General features: G+C 37.6%; 1 protein-coding gene across 1 annotated transcript; it reads right to left on the bottom strand.

Annotated features, from left to right (window-relative positions):
• Positions 1 to 38: 38 nt before the first annotated feature.
• On the bottom strand, positions 39 to 27,433 carry RETREG1 (reticulophagy regulator 1). Its single transcript, XM_082499319.1, has 7 exons — positions 27,200 to 27,433; positions 13,583 to 13,709; positions 11,346 to 11,430; positions 10,653 to 10,790; positions 8,578 to 8,642; positions 7,300 to 7,426; positions 39 to 4,337 (listed from the first exon to the last, which is right to left on the bottom strand). The coding sequence occupies exons 1-7, from the start codon at positions 27,232 to 27,234 to the stop codon at positions 3,826 to 3,828; spliced, it is 1,089 nt and encodes a 362-aa protein (XP_082355445.1). The 5' UTR covers positions 27,235 to 27,433; the 3' UTR covers positions 39 to 3,825.
• Between the last annotated feature and the right edge of the window lie 565 nt (positions 27,434 to 27,998).

Raw genomic sequence — 27,998 nt, 5'->3', positions numbered from 1 at the left:
TTTCCCCCTTTTGGGAACAAACATACAATTAGATATGGTGAAAGATAAAAACTAACACATATTTATTAAATGGTTTTACAAACAATATAATAATTCCATGTTTACAAAATAGTAATCAGGCTAGGTAAAGTGCTGCAAAAAATTTTAAATAAAGATTTTGTAATTTTCCAGTTTCTGGTTACCCGGACAGTGTGTGCATTACAGACTGTTACGCCGCTCGTGTGCCAAGAACAGACATGGAGACTAAAGGGAGGTTGTTCAGATGGCTTAAACCCTCTGGAAAAAAGTGCAAAACGAACAAAAAACAAGTAAAACGAGCATTTTTTCAGATCCTATTACTTTGGGTTAAAATTATTTCCCCTCCTCTGCATAGTACAATTGTTTTGTTTTTTTTTCACGAGCAAACCCAAGGAGGGTCGGTAGGTGCGTCCGAGGTGGACAGGGGAAGCCCTGTGTGCGGGAAACGGGACCTTTTGATGCTGGATCTGACAGACCTACAGCTGCTCATCAAACACCGACCGCTCCGTCTCTCACTCTGAGGTACTAACGCAAGGGGAAATTTTCCGAGGACGAAGGGCTGAGCCGCATCCCGCTGATCCTGTCCTGGCCCAGGGTCGTTCTCCTCCGGCAGGGATGCGAGAAGAAGCTGCTGCAAAGCGAGGAGGAGGGGAGGGCTTCAACCACACTGCTGCCAAAACACACCCCATCCTCAATCTGCTACCAGGTAACGCCGGCAGGACTCATCCCCACGGCAAGGTCATACCCCGTGTCACCCCATGGGCACTTGCTCGCGTGTCCACACTCCCTGCTTTCACCCTTGACGCTGATGGTGCTGCCTTTCGACTGGAAAATTGTGGGCAAACAGGCTTTTCCACGGAACAAATGCACGTTTCCAAGCTACGTGCTCCCTCCTACTCGCTCGCCTTTCTCCCCGCCCGCACGTCCAGTTTTGGATGACGGGAAGTAAACGGCCAGCGCTGGGCAGGAAAGACGCTGTGGACCACCGTGACGGGAATTTTTAAGTAACTGCTGTTTTGCAGCTGCTGATAGAATACAGCAAAATGAAGGTTTCTTGAGGGATTTCCGACTGAAGGCAGTGTGGAGGGGATCTCACCAAGGACAGAAATGTTTTCTTTGTGTTCTGCTGTCAAACTGCTGGCAGTGGAATGTATCGCATCCGAGCAAAGTGTTTCTTATGTGCGGTTGTTTGGGAGGGAAGAGGTAATTTTCTGCAGAAAATTAAGCATCTTCCCACTACCTAAGGAGGGATATTATACGTTACAGAATTACCTCCTCCCCATTACACAGTATTTAGGGGCTCGAATGTAACTGACTACCACGAGAACAGAAAAAGAAAATTCTAAAGACACTCAAATAAGCAATTACGCCCCTAAACTTTAATGGTTTGCTTGTTCAAGTTTTGCTTTGTTTTTCTTTCTGAAAAAAAAAAAAAAGAAATAAAAATTGAGACTCATACTGGAAAAAAATCAATCTATTTTTCTATCTTGAAACCAGAAAATGGATGATTTACAAAAAGTCCAAGAAACTCCACCAACTGCTTTTCGTTCATGATCTAATCTATTATTCTAGAAGAGTGCCCCTGCATTACATACTTTTATAACCACAAGTATTCTTCATAAAACAACAATAAAGTGCACGCTGTTATAATGCCACCATTGACAGCCAGTTAGTCTGTCCCATCAATCTGCTCCAGAAAAGCCTGTGAAGGATGGCTCCCTCCCGCCTCTCCCCGTCCCATAGCCCGTTTCCTCTCCTGGCACTAGTGCTCCCGTACAAGGAAGCACACACTTGTCTGGGTGTCCTACTAAGTTTCATCAGCAATTTGGAAGTTGTACTCTTCTAACTGTATAGATTGTCCTAAACAGGCAGCAAGGAAACAAGGCTTTTAACTCATCTGAGAAATTTAAATGGCCTTTAAACTGATTGATTTCCCAGCAAAAGCTTCTTTTATTTTTTCAAATGGGAAGGACGGGCTGGGGGAAGCTAAAAAGGAAACTTAACAACCAACACTGTGGAAGTGATGTGGCCGTGTTTTTTTAATCATTTCCAGAAACTCGCTTTTAATGTTAAGATGTTGTAATTTCAAAAGCTGCATCTTGTGGGATCTATACCCAGCATCCACTTACTTCGTAATGGATTTGATAATGAAGGCACAGGCTCACTTTTTTACTGGTAAAGGACAGCAAACACGGTCAATATGCATTACTGACACAAAAGCACAAGCAACAATAAAGCTAGTGTCAAAAACTCTCAGCGTCTTTCTTTTCACTACACTCTTTTTGGCCATCTGCCTATTTTTTCACCTCAGAAAGAAAAACAAATTAAAATGGAGTTAACTTCAAACACAGGTTTACCTACACATATACGTTAGTGGAAGATTTTTATAATCTGTTGCTGTACTTCCTGAGGGTCCTAGATGACAGAATTCACCTCTTCAAATGCCAGCAAATGGAAAATCACTTGAGTAGTAGTAGCAGCTGACATGGTCCCTCAACTTTGCTAACAGTTTACATCACATTAAGAAAACGAGCTTTACTTCTTCCTATTTCTTTGATTACTATTGCTTGGTATTACAATTCAATTTTGTCATAGGTGAACAAAAAAGCCCTAGAAAAAGTTAAATAAGTTACCTGCTTAAGATCCCATGCCACTCACTGAGCATGTGTGGAGTTTAAACTGGCAAATAATTTAAACAAGTTATTTTTTGTTTGTTTTAAATTACATGCCAAGAAGAAGATTCTGAGCATCTTCTATAGCAAATGACCTCACTGAATACTTTTAAGTCTCTTAAAAGATTCAGCTTGCAACATAACTTTTGTTGCAAGTGATGGCAGCTGTCCTGGGGAAAAAAAAAAAACAAACAAAACCCACAGAATCTTGAATGAAGGAAGTGGCACCTAAAAAAGCCTTTTCTTTTTTTTTTTTTCTTTCTTTTTTTTTTTTTTAACTCTAATCTCTATTGCAAACAATAACTACCCTCACCTGCTCCCAAAAAAGGTTGTTCGGTTTACATGATATTAACTCTTGAATATAAAAATGTGTCGGCTGACTTTACATGGGCAACACTGCCAAGGACCAGACTCTATGAAGGAACACAGCAGGTGGTCAGTCAAATAGCATGCCACTTTACAACTCTACAAGCCTAAAACAGCAAAAAACTTGGAAATGCATCACCATATCCAAAATAATTCAAGGGTTTTAAGTATGAAATCAAGTTCTTTGATAGTGTTGCACACATACTTAAACTAGAGTTGTGCTGGTTAATGTGTTTCATATATAGTAGATGCACTACACATAATGCTAACTGCAGGGATTCATACTTTTCGGTACGATTGAAGGAGGCGAGATTTAGTTAACCTCACTGCAATCCTCTGATAATTTACCCTGTCTGTGTGAATCATTAATTGTATTACATGGTCGGCAACCAAAAGTAAATAAACTGCCAGTGTTGAAAATTTGGCTCAGGACCTCAACATACATGGTCAGCAAAAAGATAAAAAAACCCTCTCCCCTGATTCTTTTGAAAAACTGACCTCCAACACTCATCTGCAACCAAACAGTGGATAGATAATTCATTTCCATGCTATTACATTGAGGTGTAACTACCAGAAACGTTAAACTATCAGTATCAGCTGATATTTATCCAGTTAATTCACTCTGCGTAAGGGAAATTATTACAACACATCTAAAGGGATAGTTAAAGCTTACAGCTCAGAATTTTCCTTTTTTTTTTTTTTGCATTTGATTTTTTTAAGTGTGTTTTTATGTTTAATTTCTTCTATGTTACCAGCTGCAATTTCCAGGTTAATGACTTCCCAGCAGATTTGAAAGGAAGCCTGAAGATTTTTTCTTTTCCTGGGATTCTGCTTCTTGGCCTTGTGAAAGTCCCAATTCTTTCTCAATCTGCTCCAGCTCAGACTGGTCAAGCAGTTCAAAATCATCAGCTTCCTCTGTGTCTGTCTCCTCGCTCAAACTGGGCACTGCATGTGAGGGAGCTTGCTGTGCAGACTGCAACTGGTCTTTGATGGCAGCAGACACCGCAGCTGCGATGACATCCCCAGCAATTCCACTCATTAAATTAAAGGTTTGGTCACTGGTCAAAGGCAAGGAGAGCCCTGCAGTGGATGGTCTGTCTTTACTCTGTCTGGAAGCATGATCCACCTTGAAATATGCTTGTTCTTTTTTTCGTTTTTGCTGGATGGGCATACTGATGCTTGAGTCATCGTCATCATTTGTTCTGGCACCATTTTCTAAAGAAGGAAATTCTGCAAGATCTCTAGCAAAAGCTTCTTCATGATCACTAGGTCGGTCAAAATCTATTACAGGATGAACAGAAGGAAACAGCATTAGCAAACACGAAAGGCTTTGCCCCCAAAATAGCAGCCAAATGTAAAAATGCAATTAGTAAGTTTTCCTTTAAATACGTTTACTAATCCAGTCTAGTAGTCTTACGTAGTCTCATATAGCCTTAATGCAGAGAAGCTTTGTGTTACGTTTAAAATAAAATGGTTTTGAGGTCGTAAACTTTTTACCACAAGACACCTGGTATCAACCTATCTCAGAAAGTCATCTGAAGATAGTATCTTTTTTAAATTGTATCTAGCTGTATATGAAACAAGCAATGCAAATCTTCAGCACAACCTGTTCTAAATACGCCAGCCACATAAAGTCCTAAAATTTATGACGTCACAACAGATCTTTAAACGTTTTTCTTCAGAATATATATAAATTTCAATTATGTAAATGCATATGAATGTATTACAAGCTTTTAAAACACTTGTAGAATGTTTGCCTGTTTAAATAAAGATATAAAACCGATGTAAAGACCTAATTTATAACTTTTTCCTTTCTTGGCCAATGCTTTTATTAAATAGGAAACAGAAAATAGAAACTCTACAGATAACTAGGATAGTTTCACATTTTCAAGAGGATAAAAAGCAGAATGTAAACAAATAAAAGATTAGACTCTGATGACTGCGTTAATAGCACGATATTTGTTACTATAAATGTGTAAAATACTGACCACAGTACATGGTCTAAGGAAGAGACCTAAATGAGCATAAGGGAATATTTTGATCTAGTATTTGAATGAGAAGGTAAAAAATAATCACTTTGAACTTACTTTCTATGAAAACAAGCAATAGGAGCATTCATAAGGGTTAAGGAAATGAATCCTAAAAATGTCTGGTACATCATTTTCTCCATTTTCTTCAGGAAAAATAGGCTGGGAAGGTGAGGAGGAAAGGTTGTGCTGTATGCAGAGTGGTGACCCAAATGCACAGAGCTTTGAGAGGAGATAAGCCAGTCCTTGGATGCATCCCATCTGGTCTTGCACTTATGTGTATGTCCCATTTGCTGAGATGCTCCGTGAGGGGAGAAGAGTGGATGTTGCTTATTTTTCACTTAGCAAGGCCTTTAATGCAGTTTCCCACCTTATTCTTACAGCCAAATTGGTGAGCAAACTGGGTAAGTGAACTGTAAGGTGGGTGGAAAACTGGCCCGACTGCCAGGCTTAAAGGGCTGTGATCAGCAATGCAAGGTCCAACTGGAGGCCAGTTATTAGTGGTGTCTCTCAAAGGTACTGAAGCCAAAACTGGTCAATGTTTATATCAATGAGTTGGATGGCAGGATGGAGTGCACTCTCAGCAAGTTCACAGGCAGAAAGGCACTGCTCTGGGGCAAGGTATTTGATATTCTGGAGGGCACATCACCCTCAGAGGGATCTCAACAGGCTGGACAAATGAACACGCTGAAAAGGAACATCATGAAGTTCAGCAAAAGCAAATGGGAAGTCCTGCATCTGGAATGGAATAACCAGTGCAGCTGTACAGGTTGGGGGCAACAAGGCTGAAAGCAACTTTCAAGAAAAAGACCTGTGGACAGCAAACCAGTGCTATACCCTTGCAGCAAGAAAGACCAACCACATACTGAGCTACACTAGCAAAAACAAAGTCAGAAAGTCAATGAAGGGATTTTCTCCCTCTATTCAGCACCTGAGAATGCACATTTGGAGTACTTTGCCCAGTTTTGACCTCTTCAGTACAGACAGAGAAGGAAAGACTGGAATGAGTCCCCTGGAGGGTCAGCACAATTATTAGGGGGCTGGAGAACACAACATATGAGGAGATGCTGAGAGAATGGGCTTGCTTTGGCCTTAAGAGAAGGCAGCAAAGGGGGGATCACATAGTTTTCTTTAACTACCTAATGGGAAGTTATAGAAAAGATGGGGCCTGATTCTTCTTAAAGGTGCACAGCGGAAGGGTAAGTGTAAATTGACACAAGCTGGAACATGGGAAATTTTGACTCACTTTAAGAAAAAAGCTTTTTCATCATGAGGGTGATCAAATATTGAAAATGGCTCTCCAGGAAGGTTGCTGAATCTCTACCATTGGAGGTGCTCAAAATTCAACTGGTCACAGCCCTGAGCAACTCAATTAAGTTGAACCTGCTTTGAACAGGAAGTTAGATGAGACGAATGACAATGGCTCATTCCAACTTCCGATTCTGTGATTGTACAATGCTGTCTATTTACCACTTGAAATATTAACAAAATAATTTAAATTATTAATTAGGAAGGTATAATGTCGTTAAGTACTATCACCCTACTTGTCATTTACAGTGATCTTTTCCTAGAAGAGGAGAAATGCAAAAGGAGCAGAGCAACAAATCCACAGCTAAGATCACACCAAACTACTGCTGTTTTATCTTTATTCAGGCAAAGGGCTAACTGAAAGCTTGGTCTGTAAAAAGTAAGAATTTAAAGAGCTGGTCAAGATCAAGACAAGCGCTCAAGAATCTTTTCCTAGTCTTAGTCTTCACATCTCATTTAGGCTCAATGCTTCATCAGTATTGTTGTAAGCAAAACCCAGAATACTTTCTTTACTTGGCTGTTTAGCAATTCAAAATATTCACTTTTTATTCCTCAGCTTTTATTTGTAAAGCTCCACAAAGGCAGTGATACTAACTTAAAAGGTTTACTTGCTTAAAAGGTTTGGTGGAAGAGAAAGCTAAATCTGGCACTCATTAACTATGTTGGTTTTACCCACCACTACCTACTCATTTAGACACATACTGATGTACTTCATTATTTTTAAGATGAGGACAGCTCTTACACAAGATGTACCCAAAATTACATAAAACACTGGAATTAATTTTGTATTCATTGTAGGGGGAAAAAAAAACCTACCCAAAAAACTTTTGTCCTCAAATTCTCTAATCATTTTCAGGTAACTTACATGACTGCAATTTATCGATGAAATAGATGAAGCCATTACATACCATCAGATGTGTCTGTCTGCGGAGAATACCCCTCGGATAAGTTAAAGGTCCCATTATCGGTCCAAGATACTTCTGATACATCTGTGTCAGACACTGACAGCTCTTTGGCAACAACTGCAGGACTAACCTAAACATAAAAATGTCCCACACATGGTATTCTTATACTCAAAAAATTCACATTACAGTAAGCCAGTGCTTAGATACAGAAAAAGAAGCCTCTTGCATGTCATAGCAATATGAATTGTCTCCTGTTTAAGCTTTAATTGTAGAAGCATGAAAATAATAGGAGTATACAATACTTAGAATTGAAGCATCCCTCTTTGTAATAACTGAAAGCTGTATTAGACTAAAGAAGCATAGAAAATTCCAATTATTCATTCTGAAAGTAATAACCTACTGTAATGAAAGCAGAATGAGCCTGCAAACATAAAATACACATAAACGTAAAGAAATGTATAAACTTGGATCCACCCCCCCTTTGTCTTTAAGACAGTAAAAAAATAGCTAAATAAAAAAAAATCATTATCCTTTACGAATTTACACAACAAATTTCAATTGTGTCAGCTACAAATTTTTATTCCATGGAATATAAATTTATTTTTTTTAGAATACAAAACCACCTTCAAAGCGATCGCTGTCAAAGTCAGGGTCTATACACTACTGATCAAATACTGCATAAGAATTCCTATAAATGGAATTCTTTTTATATCAACCAGTGTTCTGATTATAATGGAAAATCTTTTGCCATACCGCCATTTAGAATATTAAGAGAGAAAGGAGATATTAGAATGTTCTCATACATGCCTAGAAAGATACTGATAGATAATATACTGATTTACACTATCATTGAAAATGATCAGAAAAGTGAGTACAAAAGTATCTGACAAACTATGTAGGTTTTCCACGAACATTTCCCTTTTCTATTTTAATTTGATAAAAATTAACTGCCATTTCACTGTTGCAAATAAAAATAGTTGCCTTTTAAAAGTCTAGCTGCCTACTGAAGTCTTGTTCAATCATTCCACAGCCAATACAAAATAAACACATTCTTAGTGTCGTAGGCCAAAGAAACCGTTACCTTCAAGTCAAAAATGCAGTAAGTTAAATAGTATAAGTCTAAAGATGGAGACTATGAATCTCTTTTAAAGCATTACTGCTTAGCTCAGGAACACAGCCTCCTGGGTAGGTTAAAGTCTTCCACAGAGACAGTAGCCTGGATACTCTCCATTACCTATACAGATCTTAAAAGCAAGATAGGGCTGACTGAAAATAAGTTACCTTAGGACACAGGGCTGATATGTCCAATTCACTGTCATCTTCTGTGGGTTTTGTTTTTGCTGTTTCTGAAAGAGAAAAAATATTTTTAATCCTACTCATGACAACAGACTTTGAGGTTCAGTGCGCGTTCCCTGTCACACGGCGGCTTAATACAGGAAACTTTCACCTGTTGACACAGTGCATCATTTAATAATATGCTACTCAGGTAATGGAAAAAAGGCTGATTGAGAGGCTAGACGTTTATCAAAATACATCGTGCAGCAGACAGAGCAGGAGAGATATTGTTGGTCTGAAATACATTCCAATACATTTAGTCAGTTAGTTTCAGAAGTCTCTGTTGCTCACCATAATATAATGTTGCCTGGCAATATACATCAACCTTTTAAACTACACTACTGGTACAATGCACAGTTGTAACATACTGTTAAAACAGGCAGTGTAGTTATCCCAGCACATTAATTTTACGTGAGAACATGCAATTTTCTGAATAATTGCATGTAATCTTCATTCACAAAACCTTTCTTCTTTGCACCCCATTCCCCTGCATTTGCAATATTTATATGCAAATATGCATACAAAGCATCCTCTGAAGTCTGGTAGATGCTGCTCCTAACAGATGAACGCAGATACAAATTTTGCCTCCTCTCCTCTCCTCTCCTCTCCTCTCCTCTCCTCTCCTCTCCTCTCCTCTCCTCTCCTCTCCTCTCCTCTCCTCTCCTCTCCTCTCCTCTCCTCTCCTCTCCTCTCCTCTCCTCTCCTCTCCTCTCCTCTCCTCTCCTCTCCTCTCCTCTCCTCCTCTCCTCTCCTCTCCTCTCCTCTCCTCTCCTCTCCTCTCCTCTCCTCTCCTCTCCCTGTCTCAGAATAGCCTCACGAATATTTTAAACCCATATAAGCTGAAAACCACAGCCATATTATTCTTGGTTGCCTATTTTTGGAACTTGCTATTTCCTCTCGTGCCAGTACCAGGGTTTGTGAACCCATGTGGTGAACCCAAGTGGAAAAAAAGGCAGGGAACTTGTCTTGGTTAAATTAAACTGGAGGGTGAGAGGCAGGAAAGAATGAATCTAACCTCAACCGTTTTCCCAGCGCTGGCTTATGAAATTTGTGAAACAATAGTCTGATCTCTCTGGCAGTTTCACTTAAAAGTAGTACAAGGTGGAATAACACAGGAAATAAAATTTTCAGTGCATTATTCCTTATTTCCAACTACTGCATTATATGTAAGAGTAGGGGAAAAGGCAGATGGGTCCTCTCATTGTGTCCAGGAACAGCACATTGTATGATGAACTGTTATAAGAACTGCATGTTTTAAAGCAGAAGTGAAATCTACTGATATAATACTAACTGAAAGGGGTAGGCTACCTGCAAGTCACGTAGCTACACTACAAAGGTTTAATAACCAAAACTGTAGTTCACACAAAAAGCAAACTAAAGATAACGTCGTTCATATAAATATTTTTCTTGAAATAGCTTTATTACCTAAAATCTAAGTTTCCAACATTATAAATGTTTTCAGGTGAGATATAGGTGAAATTTAATTTTAATCCGATTTCTCCCCTTTCTAACTAAAAACCTGGATTAATTCTTAATGCTTATTGAGTATTTGCGGAAGAAAACAAATTCTTGTTGCTGTTGGGAGTGAAACCAAAGCGGATTTAGATGCTGGAACAGAGCTCGGTCTCTTACTGAAAATTCTGTTATGTACTCATTTTATGTTCTTGAACGAGTCTCTCTCCTGGATGTTTGCCCTATCTAAACAGAGATAAGCATCGCATACTTTACAGCAAATACTTTTTTCTGAAAATCTACAAGCAGTACATCTAATCAAGTGAACCATCAGTCTTGCCTTGTTTCCTTCCATGAAATAATATTTTTCTTACCATAGCCAGACGTCTGACATACGTTATCACTCCTTATAAAGCTAGCAGCAGTTCAAAGCCAGAAATACCTTTACACTTGGCTTCACAGGACAAATCAAACTGTCTGCAAGGTGAATAAAATTTTCTCTGCATACAGAAATACATTACGTGGGACTACACTTAATTACTTACGTGGGACTACACTTAATTACTCACCAGATCTTTCTTTTTTCTTCTGGTTGATATATTCCACTATTCCAAAATCTAGTTTCATCAGAACAGTCTTAATTTTGTTGCACACTTTCTGCCCAAATTCATTGCACTTAAGGAAGGGACATAAAAAGGCACACAATACTGTGATAAAAATGAAGACACAGAGAGAAATTTTATTGAAATACTGCTTTATAAGAAGTTTAAAGATTAAACAATTCATTTGTGTAAGATAACTACTAATTTTACATAATACAATGAGTTTTACACAGAAAAACACTGTGAAATGCCCACATCAAAATGTTAATCTCAAATCCAGTTTCTAGGAGCCATTCTCACTTGTTGCAGAAAATACCATTGTATTCATATCAACTGACACCTTTTTTACTTCCAGTAAGGCACAACCGATGATCACTTTAGCATTTACCATTATCTAGATCTAGACTGATTTTGATATCTCTACCTGAGAAACATGACTATGCAACATTGTGCCAGAATCAACAGGCTGAAAAAAACTTGTAAGCTGAATTCCATATGACAAAAGGCACTTGTCAGAACCTACATATATATGTATATATGTGTATACATATATGCCTGTGTGTGTATAAATAAATAAATAAACAAGTACTCCCTATACAGAGACCAAATAATGAACAAACCACATACATAAATCATGATTGAAAAAGAGACTATACTTACACAGGACATAGGAGAGGACAACTCCAGGAATGTAACTTCCCAAGACAGTGAAAAATGTACATACACTGCAGACTAGTAGGCAAAACTGGCAAAAACATTAAAATTGGCCATTAACACTTCCACTGTTTAAATATTTAGATTGTTTTGCAAAAAAGAAAAATGTTACATGCTAAATGAAATCTAGAATGCAGTAGAAAATGGAAGTTTTTTTTTTTTTTAAATTAGGAAATACTTCAACACAACGAGTGCAAATAAGCATCAAAGAGTTTATTTTGGCTAATTAGGATATAATCCCTCTACTATTATAAAAATACGCTATTTTTCTTCATTCACTGTAAAGTTTTAACAAGCTCGTGGTTATTGCTAGCATTACTAGAAATTACTTCACCTTCATTACACAAAAAAAGGCTAAAGAGTTGATACGCAATAAGAAATCCAAATCACTAATTGAAATATTACAATGCATATTTGCCGCACGCTTACAAAAGCAAAAAATCCTTCTGATGAGTGCAGTTCTCTCCCCTGTTGTGTTGCTTCGTGAAGCTGTTTTCTCTCATATGCTGGCAAGCATTCTCCTAATGCTTGTTGGCTACTCTAGCATCCCCGTAACGACAATACTGAGCTGAATTTTCAGTATAAAACTTGAGATTCAGCCTCTGTTGTGACTGAGACATATAATGCTTCTTTCACAACTGCACAATGCTGAGGACAGAATTGATCTGTTGAAAGTTGACAGAAGGAATCCATTTGCTTTTGGAGTTAAATTGCAATAAAATGGTTAATTCAAAGAAATTTTGCACACAGCATCAGTGCCTAATTTGCTTGTAGTTTTAGCAGTAAAATAATCACAGAATGGTCAGGGTTGGAAGGGACCTTCGAAGATCATCTAATCCAACCCCCCTGCCAGAGCAGGGTCACCTACAGCAGGTTGCACAGGAATGCACCCAGGCGGGTTTTGAATGTCTCCAGAGAAGGAGACTCCACAACCTCTCTGGGCAGCCTTTGCCAGTGCTCTGTTGCCCTCAAAGTAAAGGATTTTTTCCTCATGTTGGGACGGAATTTCCTGTGTTCCAGCTTGTGCCTGTTGCCCCTTGTCTTATGGCTGGGCACCACTGAAAAGAGTCTGGACCCATCCTCTTGACACCCACCCTTCAGATATTTATAAGCATTGGTGACATGGCTTAGAGAATGAGGTCAGGAAAAAGAAAAGAAAATATGCCGTCAAGATTAGCTTTTCTAAATCAGTATTAGATATATCTTAGCGTACAGTTACTGTCATGTTATTACATGACAAAATTATGGGATTTTGTATACCGCATTACCTCACCTCAATATACATCTACTTCTTTTAAATATAACTTTATTATCCTAACTATGTAACTTCTTTTTGTACTATTTATTCATCTTTGAAATGCATTTAATCCTGTTGCTCATCTTTATTTTCAGTCTAAACTCCTAATATTTGACTGTGGTGCTACCTACTTCCAAATTGCTAATTCTGAAGGGCCTGTTTTCGTGAAAGACTTTAACTGACATCAAAAAGGGGAAAAAACTCCTAATCTCCTTTTAAATTTTTATATTTAGCAACACATATATAAAAATGAAATCTACTACTACCATGATATACTTCTACGTTAGTTATATTTTTATTTGGGAAAGAAATCTGCTTCACTTTTGGCTAGAACTACATAATAATCTTCTTCCTATTAGGAAAGAAGAAACATTATTCTTGCTTGCCTCTTCATGAATTGGGTTCTCCAGCTCAGTTTTTCCAGTAAAAAAAACCAAAACCCAAACAACTAAATCTGTATAGAAGAAAAATGATCACAATAAAATATGAAGGAATGTCTTCTATCATATACTACTTGTGCCGCTATTTCTGAAAACTACAATTACTTGGAAAAAAATGTGTATGTTTAGGAACTGTGTACTCTTCCTGCTTTTTCAAATTTTTATTAAATTGTGTTGTTTTAAATTTCCTTTTCATGGAATGACTGGTGAAGTTCCAGGAGCTGTAAGGGGAGGGACTGTACTGCTATAAACTTTACTGTGAGCAGCTTTGCTCACTGATGACCTACCTGTGTTCTGCACGGGAAAAAGTTAGCAGAAACTCATGACTGAATGTATCATAACGTGCATTTTATTTTCCATTTTTTTTCTTGCTTGTTTTTTAAAAAATCTATCTCATCTTTTCATTAAACAATATCGAACTGTTAATCTTACTTGGGAGTGCTTACCTTGCCAGGGTTTTGTTCCTTGAAGTGGGACATTTCTTGAAGGAATACAAATAAATTCATCAGTGTTTCTGAAATGCACTGATTTATTCTGGGTCTGTAGTCTTGTCTGGAATTGATGACTTTCCAGCTGAGTAAAACAAACAAAAATACCCAGCAACTTTGGTTATAGCTCATATGAAAGTTGAAACGGGTTGAAAACATGCTGTTGTAAAGCTGTAGCCTACAGCGATCCAATGGCTGCTGCTACGCTACAGAAACCTGTGCTTCTCTCCACATATTTTATATTGGGCTAATTTGATCTTTTTTAATCAAAAAAATTCTGCTCAGTACTAGCGATTTTCAGTCCCCACAAGCAATTACAGAAGAAATTACTGCTTATTCATTCTGGCTCTATGAAAACACTGAGTTCAAGGCATAGTTGCCATCTAAATTAAGCAACCCCAAACTTGTTTCTTAATATTATTTTTTCTTAAAAAATATAACACAGTACTTTTTATTGCCACAGGATGGCCATACATATTAATACATTTAATTTCATGCATATAATCCTTGTGCTTTTTCTTTCCTATTTGTTCATCTTGTTCTGCCAACTATGATGATCCATAAGAGATTGTTATCCAACTCAGAAAAAGAAATTGCTCTTCAAGTCTTGATGTTTACATTCATTTCCTTACTCAATTTTTATTTTTGTATTCTATTTAAAAGACTGTTTCTAAAGCTTAGCTTATGACTGTTCAGTCCTTTTATTAAAATTAAAAAAAGCTGTACTGAAGAATTTGCTGGAAAACGTGAAAAAGTGTATGTATCTAATTTGGGGCTGATCAGTTTAGACAATATCCATTTTAAATGACTGTATTGTGTACCTTTTTAGAGTAGACAAAACACCTACAACAAAGCTGTTTTATGAAACAATAAATGAAAGGAAAAACATACACAGGCCAGTCAATGTCAAATCAGACTGGTACAAAGCATGAATGTACCACAATGCAAATATTCAGAATATGAAATAAATTCTGCACCAGTTTTATGAAGTTATCTTTCACATAATTCAATGCTCAGTACACACACTTTTGATCACAGTGAATGCAAGTAAGCCATAAACAATCCTACAGTCAAATGACTCATATATAATCCATTAAATGTCCAATGCATCACTGCATTAATAGTAACATTTTTTCGTAGGTGGCTCAAATTACACGATAAATCAAAAACTGTATTATGAAAAAAATGAATGTCAAAGGATTGGTGTACAGCGATAAGGACACACACATAGAGTGTCAGATGAAACTGCTAACTCATATTTCCAAATAATTACTCTTCTATTTAGCTACTAAAACACCAGATGGCCCTGTTAACAGTTCTTCATGTTATTCAGAATGCAAATGCCCTCTGATAGTTCCCTGGGACAACTTAAATTTTAGCAAACATCAGTAAGTGACTGATAAGATTTTTGCTGTTTAAACTCTACCCTATATGAACTTAGTGTTCAAAAGTAACATTTATACATTAGCTTTAATATTAGGAATAACGGGATACAAAATTTCATTTTTTTTCTAGTGAACATAAGACAAAAAAAATAATTATCATCACTTGTAAAAATATCTGCAGTGATTAAAAACTTCCATGTTAATATTATCCTTGTTCAACCACAGATTGCTTAGTCATTTTTATTGGCACATGTTGTAAAAGTTAAAAGCCATCATAAGCACTCAGAGTTTTCTCAGTTGAAAGCTGGTTAGTAGGTTGCTTTTGTCTACCTTCTCAACGGAGGAGACATGCATAGCCTACCTTTGCTGTACCCTATTTTATTAGCTATGATTTAGTGTTCATTCTCACTAATAAGGCACCATTATGTTTTAGGATACAAACTTGTTAATGCCTCTCATTTCCAGATACAAGGAAAGCCATGAAGATTTTAAAGTTTTGAACATGTTTGTATTTTTGTGAGCCACTGGCAATATCAATGCACACGTACAACAACCCTGATGTCCACAGGCTATTGAGCCTCCTGGCCCCAGTGGTGCTTTGGAGTTTTGTTCCCATAATTGACAGACAAAATGGTGCATACTTAAAATTAGAGTACTGCTTTTTAATTTGCTTAACACCTAACATTTTTCAAAATGGATGTGGATCCCTATATAGCAATTTAACTTGACCAAAATAGGATTATTTTGCCTCATAAATATTTTGCAGTTTCCTTAAAATTAGTTCACAAACTTTCAGGAACCCACAAATCAGAAGTTGTTTTTTTTTTTTTTAAAAAGTGTTTAAAAAAATTTGCTCCCTCATGTTACTTTTACTTTTTCACAGGGTACAGTAATGTTTTTATATGGGCATGAGACCACACTCCACCTGCACCAAGAACTGCAATGCAGATCTTTCTGGCAAGAGCAACTGGTTTACTTACGCAGCCCACAGAGATAAAGGTTGAAGGAAAATGGATTTGAATTCTGGAAATTATTTACTTGAAAGTTACACATATAATTGCACTGGACTACAAGAGATACATTGATTTTTTCTAAAAAGATAAGCTTCTGACTTGCTTCTCTTTGCAGAACTGGTGCTATATGCTGATACTGCACTGAAAGGGAAGCGATCTCTCACGTGGCAGTATGCAAAATACACTGACACGGCACAGAAGGGATGGTTATTAAAAGGGTCAAGTGGCCTAAACTAGGCAGAAGATGAATCACAATAGAAAGAAAAATAATGTATTCCACACTGTTTATTACATTATAACATCAAATGAAAAGTTTGGGATTACATTATTACCTCATATTTCTGGTCACAGATTAATCACAAAGCTAGGCATATGATAGGTAACTATATATAAATGCCTATTTCACTTCATTTTCCAACTAAAAAAACCTCTCTATTTATAAATTTTCAGTCGTATAACCCAAAATGTATGTCACTTCTATTTTAAGAACTATGATAAAAGGAGAAAGCAAACTCTGAATTTCAAATCCAATGTCTCAGCAAAAAGAACACCAAACTTAAGTTCTCCTTAAAATCTTTAACTTTCATTTCAACCGAACGCCAGACAACGTATCTGACATACAGTGGCAGTGGCTAAAGTGGCTAAATACAGTGGCTAAAGCCACTTTTTCTTACAATTATAAATTCTTGCTCTCATTTCTCCTAAACACACAGGCTAAGAGGATTTTGGGCTTATGCTGAATTGTACGCTTTGGTCAAACTGCTGCCCAAATTTAAATTTGTGAATTTTTACATACTTGTATCTAAGCCAGGAATATGTTGTCTTCTCCCACATACATAATATCCATTTTTATTCTACATGGGAATGTTACATACCTTCTTTTCTGGTGCGCTGCAGACCTATTGATTACTTGGAAGCAGCTTTCCTAACATAATGGGGGTTAATGACCTTCTCCTACTTTCATATACATAGTTTGAGCAGCTTCATTTTGGTAAAAATGTCAGGAATAATTTTGGTCAAAAATGTCTAATGAAACATACATGGACTACTGTACAGCAACTTCGCCACGAGGTGGTGACACAGCAACATCGGTATTAGAGCAAGGTTTGGGAGCCATTTCATACAGACCATAAATAGCATGCATGGGAGATTCATATTCGAACTATTGTATGCATAGTGAAGCACAGAAATTGACTTAAAGAAAAATTAGTACTTCAGCCACGGTGTAAAACTGATTAAAGTTCAAACCCCGAATCATTGCCTTATTCCTGGATTTATTATAGTATAGTATTTATGGTATTGCAGTGGTGCAATTTCCTCTTACATTACAAAATATTCAGGGTGAGGGTTGCCATCCCCCCCGGCCCTTTAAGAGAAAAACATAAACAGTCAAAAATAGTGTACCTGAAATTCATAGGATGAAAATCTCTTGTCTCTGACTGGGTGACTTTTGTCAGGCAGAGAAAATACAACATATTTTCCAGCCAGGCATGGCACTGCATGCAGGCATTTGTCTCTGAGAGAGGACGTAAAACCATTAAGTAACTCATGAAGAACATGAGGGGAAGGATTACCAATGTTACACAGACCTTTTGTCTGCCTCCCATCCACAAGAGCCATTTCAATTTCCATCCTCTCTGATAATTAGCGGCTTGAGAAAAGCAGTATACAGGGGTTTTGTCTTATGAGGACTACCGTTTTTATGGATAGGCCACTCTCCTTAAGGGAACATTTGTAAACCATTCGGCAGCATTAATAATATGTATTTTAAGAGTTGCCTCTTTATTCTAGCGTTGAAAACTACTATTATGACAGCATTCTGAACTACAAAATAAATTTACAGACTTTACTCCTACCCTTTATTTAATATTGTTGACAATCAAAGTGGAACTTTGTGGGAGCCCAAAGAGAAAAAATGGATAGGCCTAATGCCTACTATCAAAACAGAGCTTTGAAGCAGATGAGGTAACTGTAGATAGTTGGCTTACTAACTTTAAGTTTACTGCAAAAACAGGAGGGGGAAAAGATGAAAGCATAAACTACAATAATAATGCAAACTATTTTCATATATGCTAACCACCAATATGAAGACAATATAGATTAAAGAACAGGGGATAAAACAAGGCACACTGGGATAACATAACAATTCAAAATAAGCATGCAAATTATGCAGAAAAATGGCACATTTGCAGGGAAAGTTCTCTGGAGTTGCTTGTCTTGGTCATTAATAACGCTCTCTTTTGCCAAGTTTAAAAGATGTTGAAAAGTATGAGCTGCAGTGCAGATAAAATGTATTATTAGATGCTTTGGTCCCATGGTCCAGATGTGGTGCATTGGCAAAGCAGCAGCCAAGGAAGAAGAGCGGATAGTACAGGTGAAGTTTGCTTCAAAATGTTACAAACCCACTATTAACCTTGCTTCACAAAAGAATACTTGGCAGCTTCTTGTAGGCCACAAGAAAACATGAGACACCTTTGTCAGTTCTACTTAAGCCACACTTCTATTTTACAAGGAACACCAGGGACTATTCTGAAGCCTTATTCTGATCTTGGGCAACTAGAGGTGTAAGAAAGTCAGCTTGCTGATCTTCAGTGCGACAATCAGATCCACATGCTACCGCTTCTTGTTCACACCTCCTAACAACTGCCAGCCCTTGTATGATTGTCCCTCCTGTCCCTTTTCCCCACAGCCCACTTCAGCAGCACTGTTACCCAGAGAACAAAGGGTTGGAACCAGGGGGCTGGAACAGAGACCCTCATGAAGGGAGTATGTGTATTTCTATGTACGCAAAGATAGAGAGGTTATGTTACGCCCTTGTAGAAACGGAGATAAACATTAAACTTGCATTAGATCAAAAGCTGACAGACACAGAATCACAGAATGGCAGCAGTCGGAAGGGACCTCTGGAGATCATCTAGTCCACCCCCCTGCCAAAGCAGGTTCACCTCAAGCAGGTTGGACAGGAATGCATCCAGGCAGGTTTTGAATATCTTCAGAGAAGGAGACTCCACAACCTCTCTGGGCAGCCTGTTCCAGTGCTCTGTTACCCTCAAAGTAAACAAATTTTTCCTCGTGTTCAGATGGAATTTCCTGTGTTCCAGTTTGTGCCCATTGCCCCTTGTCCTATTGCTGGGCACCACTGAAAAGAGTCTGGCCCCATCCTCTAAACACCCACCCTTCAAATAGTTATAAGCATTGATGAGATCCTCTCTCAGTCTTCTCCTCTCCAAGCTAAAGAGACACAGGTCTTTCAGCCTTTCCTTATAAAAGAGATGCTCCATTCCCTTGATCATCTTTGTAACCCTCTGCTGGACTCTGTCCAGTAGTTCCATGTCTTTCTTGAACTGGGGAGCCCACAACTGGACACAGTACTCCAGATGTGGCCTCACCAGCGCAGAGTAGAGGGGAAGGATGACCTCTCTTGGCTGCTAGCTACACTCTTTTTAATATACCCCAGGATACCGTTGGCCTCCTGGCCACCAGGGCACATTGCTGGTTCATGGTCAACTTGTTGTCCACCAGGACTCCCAGATCCCTCTCCACAGAGCTGCCTTCCAGCAGGCTGACACCTAACCTGTACTGGTGCATGGGGTTATTCCTCCCCAGGTGCAAGACCCTACAGTTGCCCTTGTTGAACTTCATGAGGTTCCTCTCTGCCCCCCTCTCCAGCCTGTCCAGGTCTTGCTGAACGGCAGCACAGCCTTCTGGTGTGTCAGCCACCCCTCCCAGTTTTGTGTCATCAGCAAACTTGCTGAGGGTACACTCTGCATAATCCAGACAAATTCATTGTTCAATGATCACATTTAAAGACATGGAAAAAAAAGAAGACACCATGTGAAGTGATACAGATGATGAACGCGGAGTACATGACATCAGTCAACCAAGAACATAAAAAACTACTTCAACATAATATTAGTGGAGTTACTTACAGTACCTTAATAAATGACTTCAATATGAACCCTATACTTCCTGACAAAACAGCTTTTGAGACTCCTGTCAAGGTGTTCCTTTGATAATATGAGCAGCCAGCTCCCTCTGAACACCTGCAAAGGTTTTCGTGCATGATTTAGAAAGAATATATTTTATGCTCCCATTACTTATCCTGAGTATTATATACAAAGTACTACACTTTTATTCTAAAACTACCGTCAGTAAGATTGAAGGTGTTCAGAGGGAAAACTAATTACTCATTTCTTCCTGACTACCTGCTGCATCATTTCTAAAACTGAGCAAATGCACAAACTGTTACCTAGTAGCTGCAAAAAAACCCCAACAAAACCAACAACCACCCTCCCACCGCAGATGCTTCAACCCATCACAGTCACAAACTCTGGCCAGAAGAGTCAGTGGCATTACATTCTCTAAAAATGACTGATGGTGTCATGCTCTCGTTTTGTATCTAGACATCTGTTCAAGCAAAGCCCCGTCACATTTCCCTCGGAAAGGTCAGTAGCTATCGTGTTACTGGTTTAAAGATCTCTTCGTGATGTGCTGGATTTTTTGAATTATGTGTACACAGTTTTGTATGTATCTTCACGTAGATACGCTACTCAGAACTGCAGCAGTGACAAAGTACACTATGATGTGGTGGATCTGAAGGACTGCACCTACATAAACAACGAGTTAGTAATTATAGAGCTTCTAAACCTTCTTGATTTCCCAACTGTAACCACACACGCTTGAAACCTGTGCAGACTCTGTAATTTTAAGGGTAACTTAGAACGCATTAGTCAAGCTAGAAGAGCCGAAAGTTACATTCCCAAAGATATGTAAATCAAAATATATGTAATGTGGCTACTTTGTAGTCTTTTTAAAAGTATTATCTAGAGCTTATAGAACAATGCAGCTGTAAGGAATGTGGATATCTAAGGACAAACCTCATAGGCAACCAGGAGTTAAGTACAACCAAATGAAATCAAGTGTATAAACTGTAACCCCAATCAAACAGGGTTACCTTTTCAGAGCTTTCAGGGGTCTCTCCCGTGAGAAGAGGAATCACCACAGTGCAGAAGGCAGTGATTATAATGATGCAGTTACCCTTCTTTGGAACAAACATTTTATACCTTAAGACCTATGCCAAAGATATATTTTAAAATTTGTCTTTTAAATTATTCTGGTACAGAGATAATGGATATAAAATACTACTGAGATTAAAAAAGTTTTTAAAAAACATTTTAAATGCTTTTTTACATTTAAATTTCAGGTGACCACATACTCAAAATGTAAATAACCATACAATATAAAATAGTGTAAAAAGCATATTTTACAGTTAAGTGTTTTAAAGTACTGATGGCAAAACCTTGAAAATCTTCTATTGAACTGTGTGGTAGAAAACAATGCAATATCGATTAGCCTTATTGTAACCCAAGGTAACAAATTTGTATATATGTGCGCTATGAGGAAAGAAATAATAGCAAGCACTGCTGAACTCAGAGCATAGCATCTTAATGACCTATGTGGCTAATTTAGAAGGTGATTATGTTGAATTGTGCTTTATCCTGTGCCACTTTTGGATCCTATGCAATAGTTAAGTATACTAAAATAATTATATTTGTGTCATGTGGCTATGACCGAGTCAACAAGACTTGCAACTGAAATGATTCACTGGGGCACCACATAAAATCCTGCTTGCTTCAAAGAGTTCCATGAAAGGATGCTGTATCACTGAAAGAATGAGGAACACAGAAAGCATCCACGAACACACTCTGTTCTCAAACTTTAGGGAGAATCTTCACCTACAACCTTTTTGCTACAAACTTTACAAAGCTTTTCTAACAGAAAAACCTTTTTGCTACAAACTTCACGAAGCTTTTCTAACAGAAATCTCTCCAGCTTGTAGACACCCATATGCACTTTAATTCCCATTGCTAATCTATAGGCGCTGCACAGGTTTAGGCTTTCACCAATACAGCAAACATCCTTTAATTCATCACATTTGATATCCCTTCAGTGTTATGGCTTGGGCGCACCTGGAATCTCTAAGTTAGATTTTGTTTTTAAATTGAAGCTGGAGAATGTAGTTATCAACCTTAAAGAGTAACTAACAACAATCCCAAGTCTAAAAATCTCCTTTAATTATCATCTCTCCTGTAGTTCAAATACATCATTTCTAAGAACTAAATGAATTCTGTTAACACCTTGCAATGTTGCTTCTCAGGGTTTTAAAGTGTTTTTTTTCTGACCGCATCTGTCTTCATGTGACACTTCAATTTTGTGCTTTTTATTAACAATGAGTCAGTCCAACTTGCCATTACTGTGTTTTTTTCAGGGGAAAGTATGCAATAAAAAGTGGAAAAAAGATCTTATTTCACAGCTTGCAGTTACATCTATGCCCCTTTTTATTTCTTAACCAAGAATATTTTTTCAGTAATATTACTGTACAAGTAATATGTTTAAGTTATCAGCATTTGATGAGGCTGGATGTGTTTTTTCTCAATGGACTGCACAGCAGACTGGTCAGGCCATGTGACTTTCAACAAAACATAACATAAGCAACCTTTCATCCCTGATTCTATATGCTTCTTGCACAGTGTGTTAAACTAAAGTCATAATGGTATTTTCTTCTCTTCAACTGACATGGGAATATTTTACCACCGCTGTGCTGCTAAACGATATCAATCCCATAAATAAAGGGCTATTTTTTCTTATATTACTAGTCAAGAAGAAACTTTTCTGAAAATGAAAGCAATCCTATTGTTATAAGAATACACTCGAGTGTTCGGCCAAGTGGTAGGGGAACTCACCTTGTCCTACAGGTTGCTTAAAAAAAGAAAAAAAAAAGACCCGTTACTACCAGGATTTTATTATGCAGGAGATGTGTTAATTTCTTTAATTCAAGTATAACATCAGTCATCTTATGAAGTCTTAACAAGGAGCTGTATTGTTTTTCTTTGGCTGATCAGATACAGACTGGTTAACTCCAACTTTTTTGAAGGTGATTCCAGTACACAAGCTCCCCACCACAGCAGATTGTCCTAAAATTTGTTACTTTTTGCTGAAACTCCTGCTAAAATAAACAAAATACACTGCAACTAAATTGGGGGCATTTCATTGTCCAGCTCCTCTTCTAAGCAAACTGATAGGTCAGCTGTCACGGGAAACCCTTCCTTTGACCTGTACTACTCTCGTCCAGCTCTCCTGAGTAGAACACCAGCTACGCCAGTGTGAGGTCATTCAAAATGTGAAATGTGATCTGATAGTCAAGTGCTATTAGTTCAAAGTCATGACTTAGTCAATACATGCAGATTTCTTAAACATGAATTTGCATGAAAATTGGGTGTTCCAGTGACACGCAAATACTATTATAGATTTGCTTTCTATTCAGCAAAGACTATGCTATTACTACATGCTGTTGTCTTTCTACCAAGACAGTATAAGGGCTGGGATCTTCCAGGTCAGCTTCCAATTTATAATAGAAACTTGTGATGCAAAAGAGACATTTTTATTGCACTATTTTTGTTCAGAAAAGTAAGGAAGTCTTGTCTCTATTAACAGGAGAATAAAGTTTGCAGAACTTTAAACAGCTCTGCCCAGCTGTAGGAAGCAATTCCTTCACATTTATTTTTCACCTGCAAAGACAACTCTTAACCCTTTCTCACAAACGCAATTCATTTTCCTCCTTCAGCCTCCACATTCTTCAGCTGGGATACTCCTAGTTCAAGGCCTCTCAAAGTCAAACAGCTAGGAAAGATGAGCTGAGCATTCCTTGAGTTGCAGAGCAGCTGCACAAAAAAGGAAAATTGGATTTTGAAGAGCCAGACAATACTTTTAACCCACAAAACCATGAAAACGACTTTTTGTGTAATATTACAAGGCATCTTTAACTTTTTCTGTGCAGAACTTCATTCTGACTCTTTTCAGTGGGTTTTAATGTATCTGGTATGAGGCGGGGAATCATTTACTTTGATGCATTACTGCATTACTGAGAGTTCCTGGCATGAGATAACCACTCGTTGCCTACAATTGTACATTGAATTCAATCATAAAAGGAAATAAAAAACTTTCCACGTTATTAACTAATACTAGCAGAAGAAACAAATACATAGTTACAAATCAATATGCTTTGAGTAATTAAATAACATGCAGATTTTACTTTAAACTGGATCTCCATTTTTCTAAGTCGAAGCACATACTGAGAAAGGTCATGCACTGTAAGACTGTAGTTCAAAAACTACTGGTTCAAAATAATGTAGCTTTCTCTCCCATTTTTATTCAAGTCATAAAAGGTTCTTGGCTAACAGTTTAGTGCACCATCCTTTTCAATAGGCAGGTGACATCAATTAGAACAACACAGGCATTGTTCTGATAGAGGAAGTTACATGTTGGTATCTGTTTGAAGGACCTACGGCCAGGTGTGCCCACCACTTAAGGACTGATTATTCACAGTACCCTTTTATACATTTTTGACCAGCATTAGATTCCTCATGAGTTGTCAATTTTTATTTTTTTTTAATATAAATTCTATCATCTTACACAAAAGCTATAGGAGACCTGATGATAAGAATTACCAGGAGGAAACATTGTGCTTGTGCTAAACTGTTTTCAGTCCTTTACCTTTGACCACATCTTTCCTCGCTGTTCTTGATCTGCTACCACCCAGGATCATATGACAAAACAAAACTGAAGACATGAGTGGGAACCTAATCTTCACAACTTTTAGCTTTTTTAGTAGCCTTACTTAGAAGTGTTTGTGCATATGTTTCTTTGCTTATTACACATTTAAATTCACAGTATGACTAACAGACTATTGACCAATGCCACATCTTTAACTATGATGTTATAATGATGATGAAATACACTTATGATGTAATACTACATATTTTCTGAAGTAGGACACGAACTCAGGAAAGGAGAGGATGTAAGAAGAATTTGTTTGCATCTGAGAAGGAGCTGCAAGGAGTGCAGTGCACTGAAACCAATCAGCGAACAAGGCTTCTTCTACAGCTTCTACAAAAATACCATTGCCCTCCTTGTTTAAATATATAAAGTGGTAGCTTTGATTCAGTATGCCCTCAAAACTACCCCATTATCTGTGCATTTACTTTACTGTCTCTTCTTTTGTGATTCTAAAATTAGTTGCTCCAGTACAGTTCCCATATTGCTCCAGTATAGTTCCCATAGCTCCTGCTTCTATTCCCTCCTGTTTAACTTGGACCAAAATATTCTGACCTCCACCAAATCTCATTATCACTTCTGTAGGAATGTTCTCCAGTTATATCCTATTTGTTACCACCAAGACAAAATGGCAAATTAATTCCAGAAAAAATTGAACCTTTTGATTAAACTATTTTCTCAAACCTTTTTGCTCAATAGCAAAGACAAAAGGATGAGGGACTAGAATCAGAGCCAATTATTTCATGGTAGTTTCAGAAATGATAAATGGGAAGAGCAGGCCCTATTATCATGCTTTTTCAGCTTACTGCTTTAGAAACATTCATTGTTTTTGTTTAAAAACAAACAACTTTGATTCATAAAAAAAAATAAATCTTAGGGGTTTATGCATAGTATTACTTCTGGTTACCTGCCAAAGCTTGCTACAAGCCTTTATAGAAAAACAATCGGGAACAAAGGAAGTTAGATATTACAAGGCTTGGATGTTTTGCATACCAGTTGCATTGTTGTACATATTGGTAGATACTGCTGCTTTTTTTTTCAAAATCTGAACTTTGAAATATTTTTTTTTCAAAATTATTTTTCTTCTCAGCTCCTAAGATTTTATCCCATCTTGACTTTAAAAAAAAACAAAACCCAACACATTTTCAAGGAAGGAGATGATGCGTATCCTTTATAAAATTGATTCAAAAGAAAAAAAAAAACTTGATTATGATCTGAAACCTCATTTTTTAATGTGTCATGCATTGGTGTTTTCCTGTATTGAAAAATACACAATGTAATAAACTGGAGATCCAGCTAAGCATTTTTAATGAATAGCAATTAACATTTTGGTGGCTATCAGTAATGATTCAACATTTCCTTAAAAGAAAAGAAAAAAAAAATGCTACCTACTACAATTACTTTTAATCTATGTCACATATAGGACACAACTTAGATCCCTGCAAACGGAAATGCATAGGTGACCCCACCCTTGCAGAGACCCAATTATGCTACTGGGGATCCATTCACCCACACTCATCCAATTAGGTGACCATGCCTGAATACACTGATCTACAACAGACAACCTGAAACATCATCTGTATTTCATCTGTGTTACAACAACACATGGACATACATATTGGAAAAACATCCACGTAAACGTTCAAATTTAAATATAACTAGAAGAAATCAAATCCCAAGGCATAATGAAATACTCACTTCTGATTCTTGTAATTTCTTAAATTTGCTTCTATATTCTGGCATTTTGTTAATGAACTTATCCAAAAAGTCTATTTCCACATACCTGACAATTTTTTTTTGCAAGATCAAATATTTCTTTAACATCATTTTAGAGCAAACATTCTGATTAGCATCGAGACAATAAAAATCGCAACTATGGAAAGACCACATGAACTTTAAGAAACCTAAATTATAAACTCTGTCATAGCCTAACATAAATAACAACTATTTTTAAGATATCTATTTTAAAATCTGTATATTTAGCTAATTTAGTTACTGCATTTATTTCATAGGCATGTGCTGGATCACATTTGAGAAAATAGTATTTGTTAAATTGTTATTAAGTTTTAGATCCAACTTTTTTCTTCTTGTCCTGACCGTTGGTTTTATAAGCTAATTAAGACACAAGTTAAACTTCAGAAAGACAGGCATACCTCAAAGGGACACAGTGCCCTATCTCATAGTAATGAGTTATGGTTCTGTCAGTAATGCAGCTCTGACTAAACTATTTGTATCTCTGACATTTTGAGGCTTGTAAGTTGTCCCACGGTTGGGAGAAGTGACTAGGTAGAAACCACACAGTATTTTCTTCCCTTCAGCTTCAGTTAAAGAAATGCTTAAGAGCTGTACAATTTAAACTTTATGCAAACATTAAGATCTAACACTTGTCTCCTAAGAAGCCTTAAGTTAGCATTAGAGGCGAACCCCTCAAGAATTAGATGATCTGTTATAACACAGAGCAAAGTGATGTTAGGCTGAGACCTCAGGAGCACACAGAGTAATTACACAGAGCCCCGATCCGTACTGCGCTGCACGAGAAGGCCATCAGAATCAACGTACAGTACCTTTCATCTTGTCCCAGATCCTCACTGTCTGGCATTTCAGATGTAAAGGAATTATCTCTCTCTCTCTCTCTCTCTCTCTACCAATCTAGATAATCCAGGCAAAGATCTTCTAGTCTGTTTTGTGTTTTAGAAGCGGCAACCCAGGCACCTGTCCTGTTTGCTGCCAAGAAGAGCACTCCTTGCTCAGAGAGCAAATGTTTACAAGACATCCTAAGTGCCTGCTGGTCTTGAATGAAGTTCAGAGTGTTCGGCTTTGATTGGCCAAGGCTATAAATAAACAGGTCATGACTCACCTCACACACTATGACAGGGTGTTTAGTAGCAAGCACTGCCAAAAGCAAAACAGTTGTGGTGGTTGCTTTTTTTTTCTTTTAGTCATGTGAGGAAGAATCACCACCCAGTTAGTACATTTTATTTTTCTGCTTCCACTAGAAATCGTCCTCAATGTCTCCCATTTTTCTCGGGTCTAAGTGAGTGGCAACCAAAATGATAGGAAGCTAAATGACCCAAACTTTGGAGTAACACACTTGCAAATATAAGAGCAAAGAGCTTACTGCAACTGTAAAAATATCTTTTTTTCCCTCCCTACAAAGTGTCAGTCACAAGCTGTCAGAAGAGCAAAATTCTCCGTCGACTAAATTCACAGATGAAATAAAAACTTTGCAGTTCTTTTAAAACAAGGACTAGGAAAAGAAGTTTTCAATAAAGATTAATGCATTGTTTTTAAGTTCTGATTCCAAGCTTGTCTGCTGCAAGCAGTCTCAGCTGTCATAGGGACACTAGCAAATCGCACTGGAAA

This window comes from Vanellus vanellus, assembly GCF_965231255.1.
Source record: "Vanellus vanellus genome assembly, chromosome: 2".
In the NCBI taxonomy this organism is placed as follows: Eukaryota; Metazoa; Chordata; class Aves; order Charadriiformes; family Charadriidae; genus Vanellus; species Vanellus vanellus.
Note: the sequence above shows the minus strand (reverse complement) of the source record. Positions and strands in the feature narration are given on the sequence as shown.

Coding starts and splice junctions, on each gene's coding strand:
- RETREG1 (XM_082499319.1), bottom strand. CDS start 27,234: ATGCCAGACAGTGAGGATCTGGGACAAGATGAAAG. Junction 11,431..13,582: donor AGGAACAAAACCCTGGCAAG/GTAAGCACTCCC, acceptor TGTTTTTGCCAG/TTTTGCCTACTAGTCTGCAG. Junction 8,643..10,652: donor GAAGAAAAAAGAAAGATCTG/GTGAGTAATTAA, acceptor TTTCTCTTTCAG/AAACAGCAAAAACAAAACCC.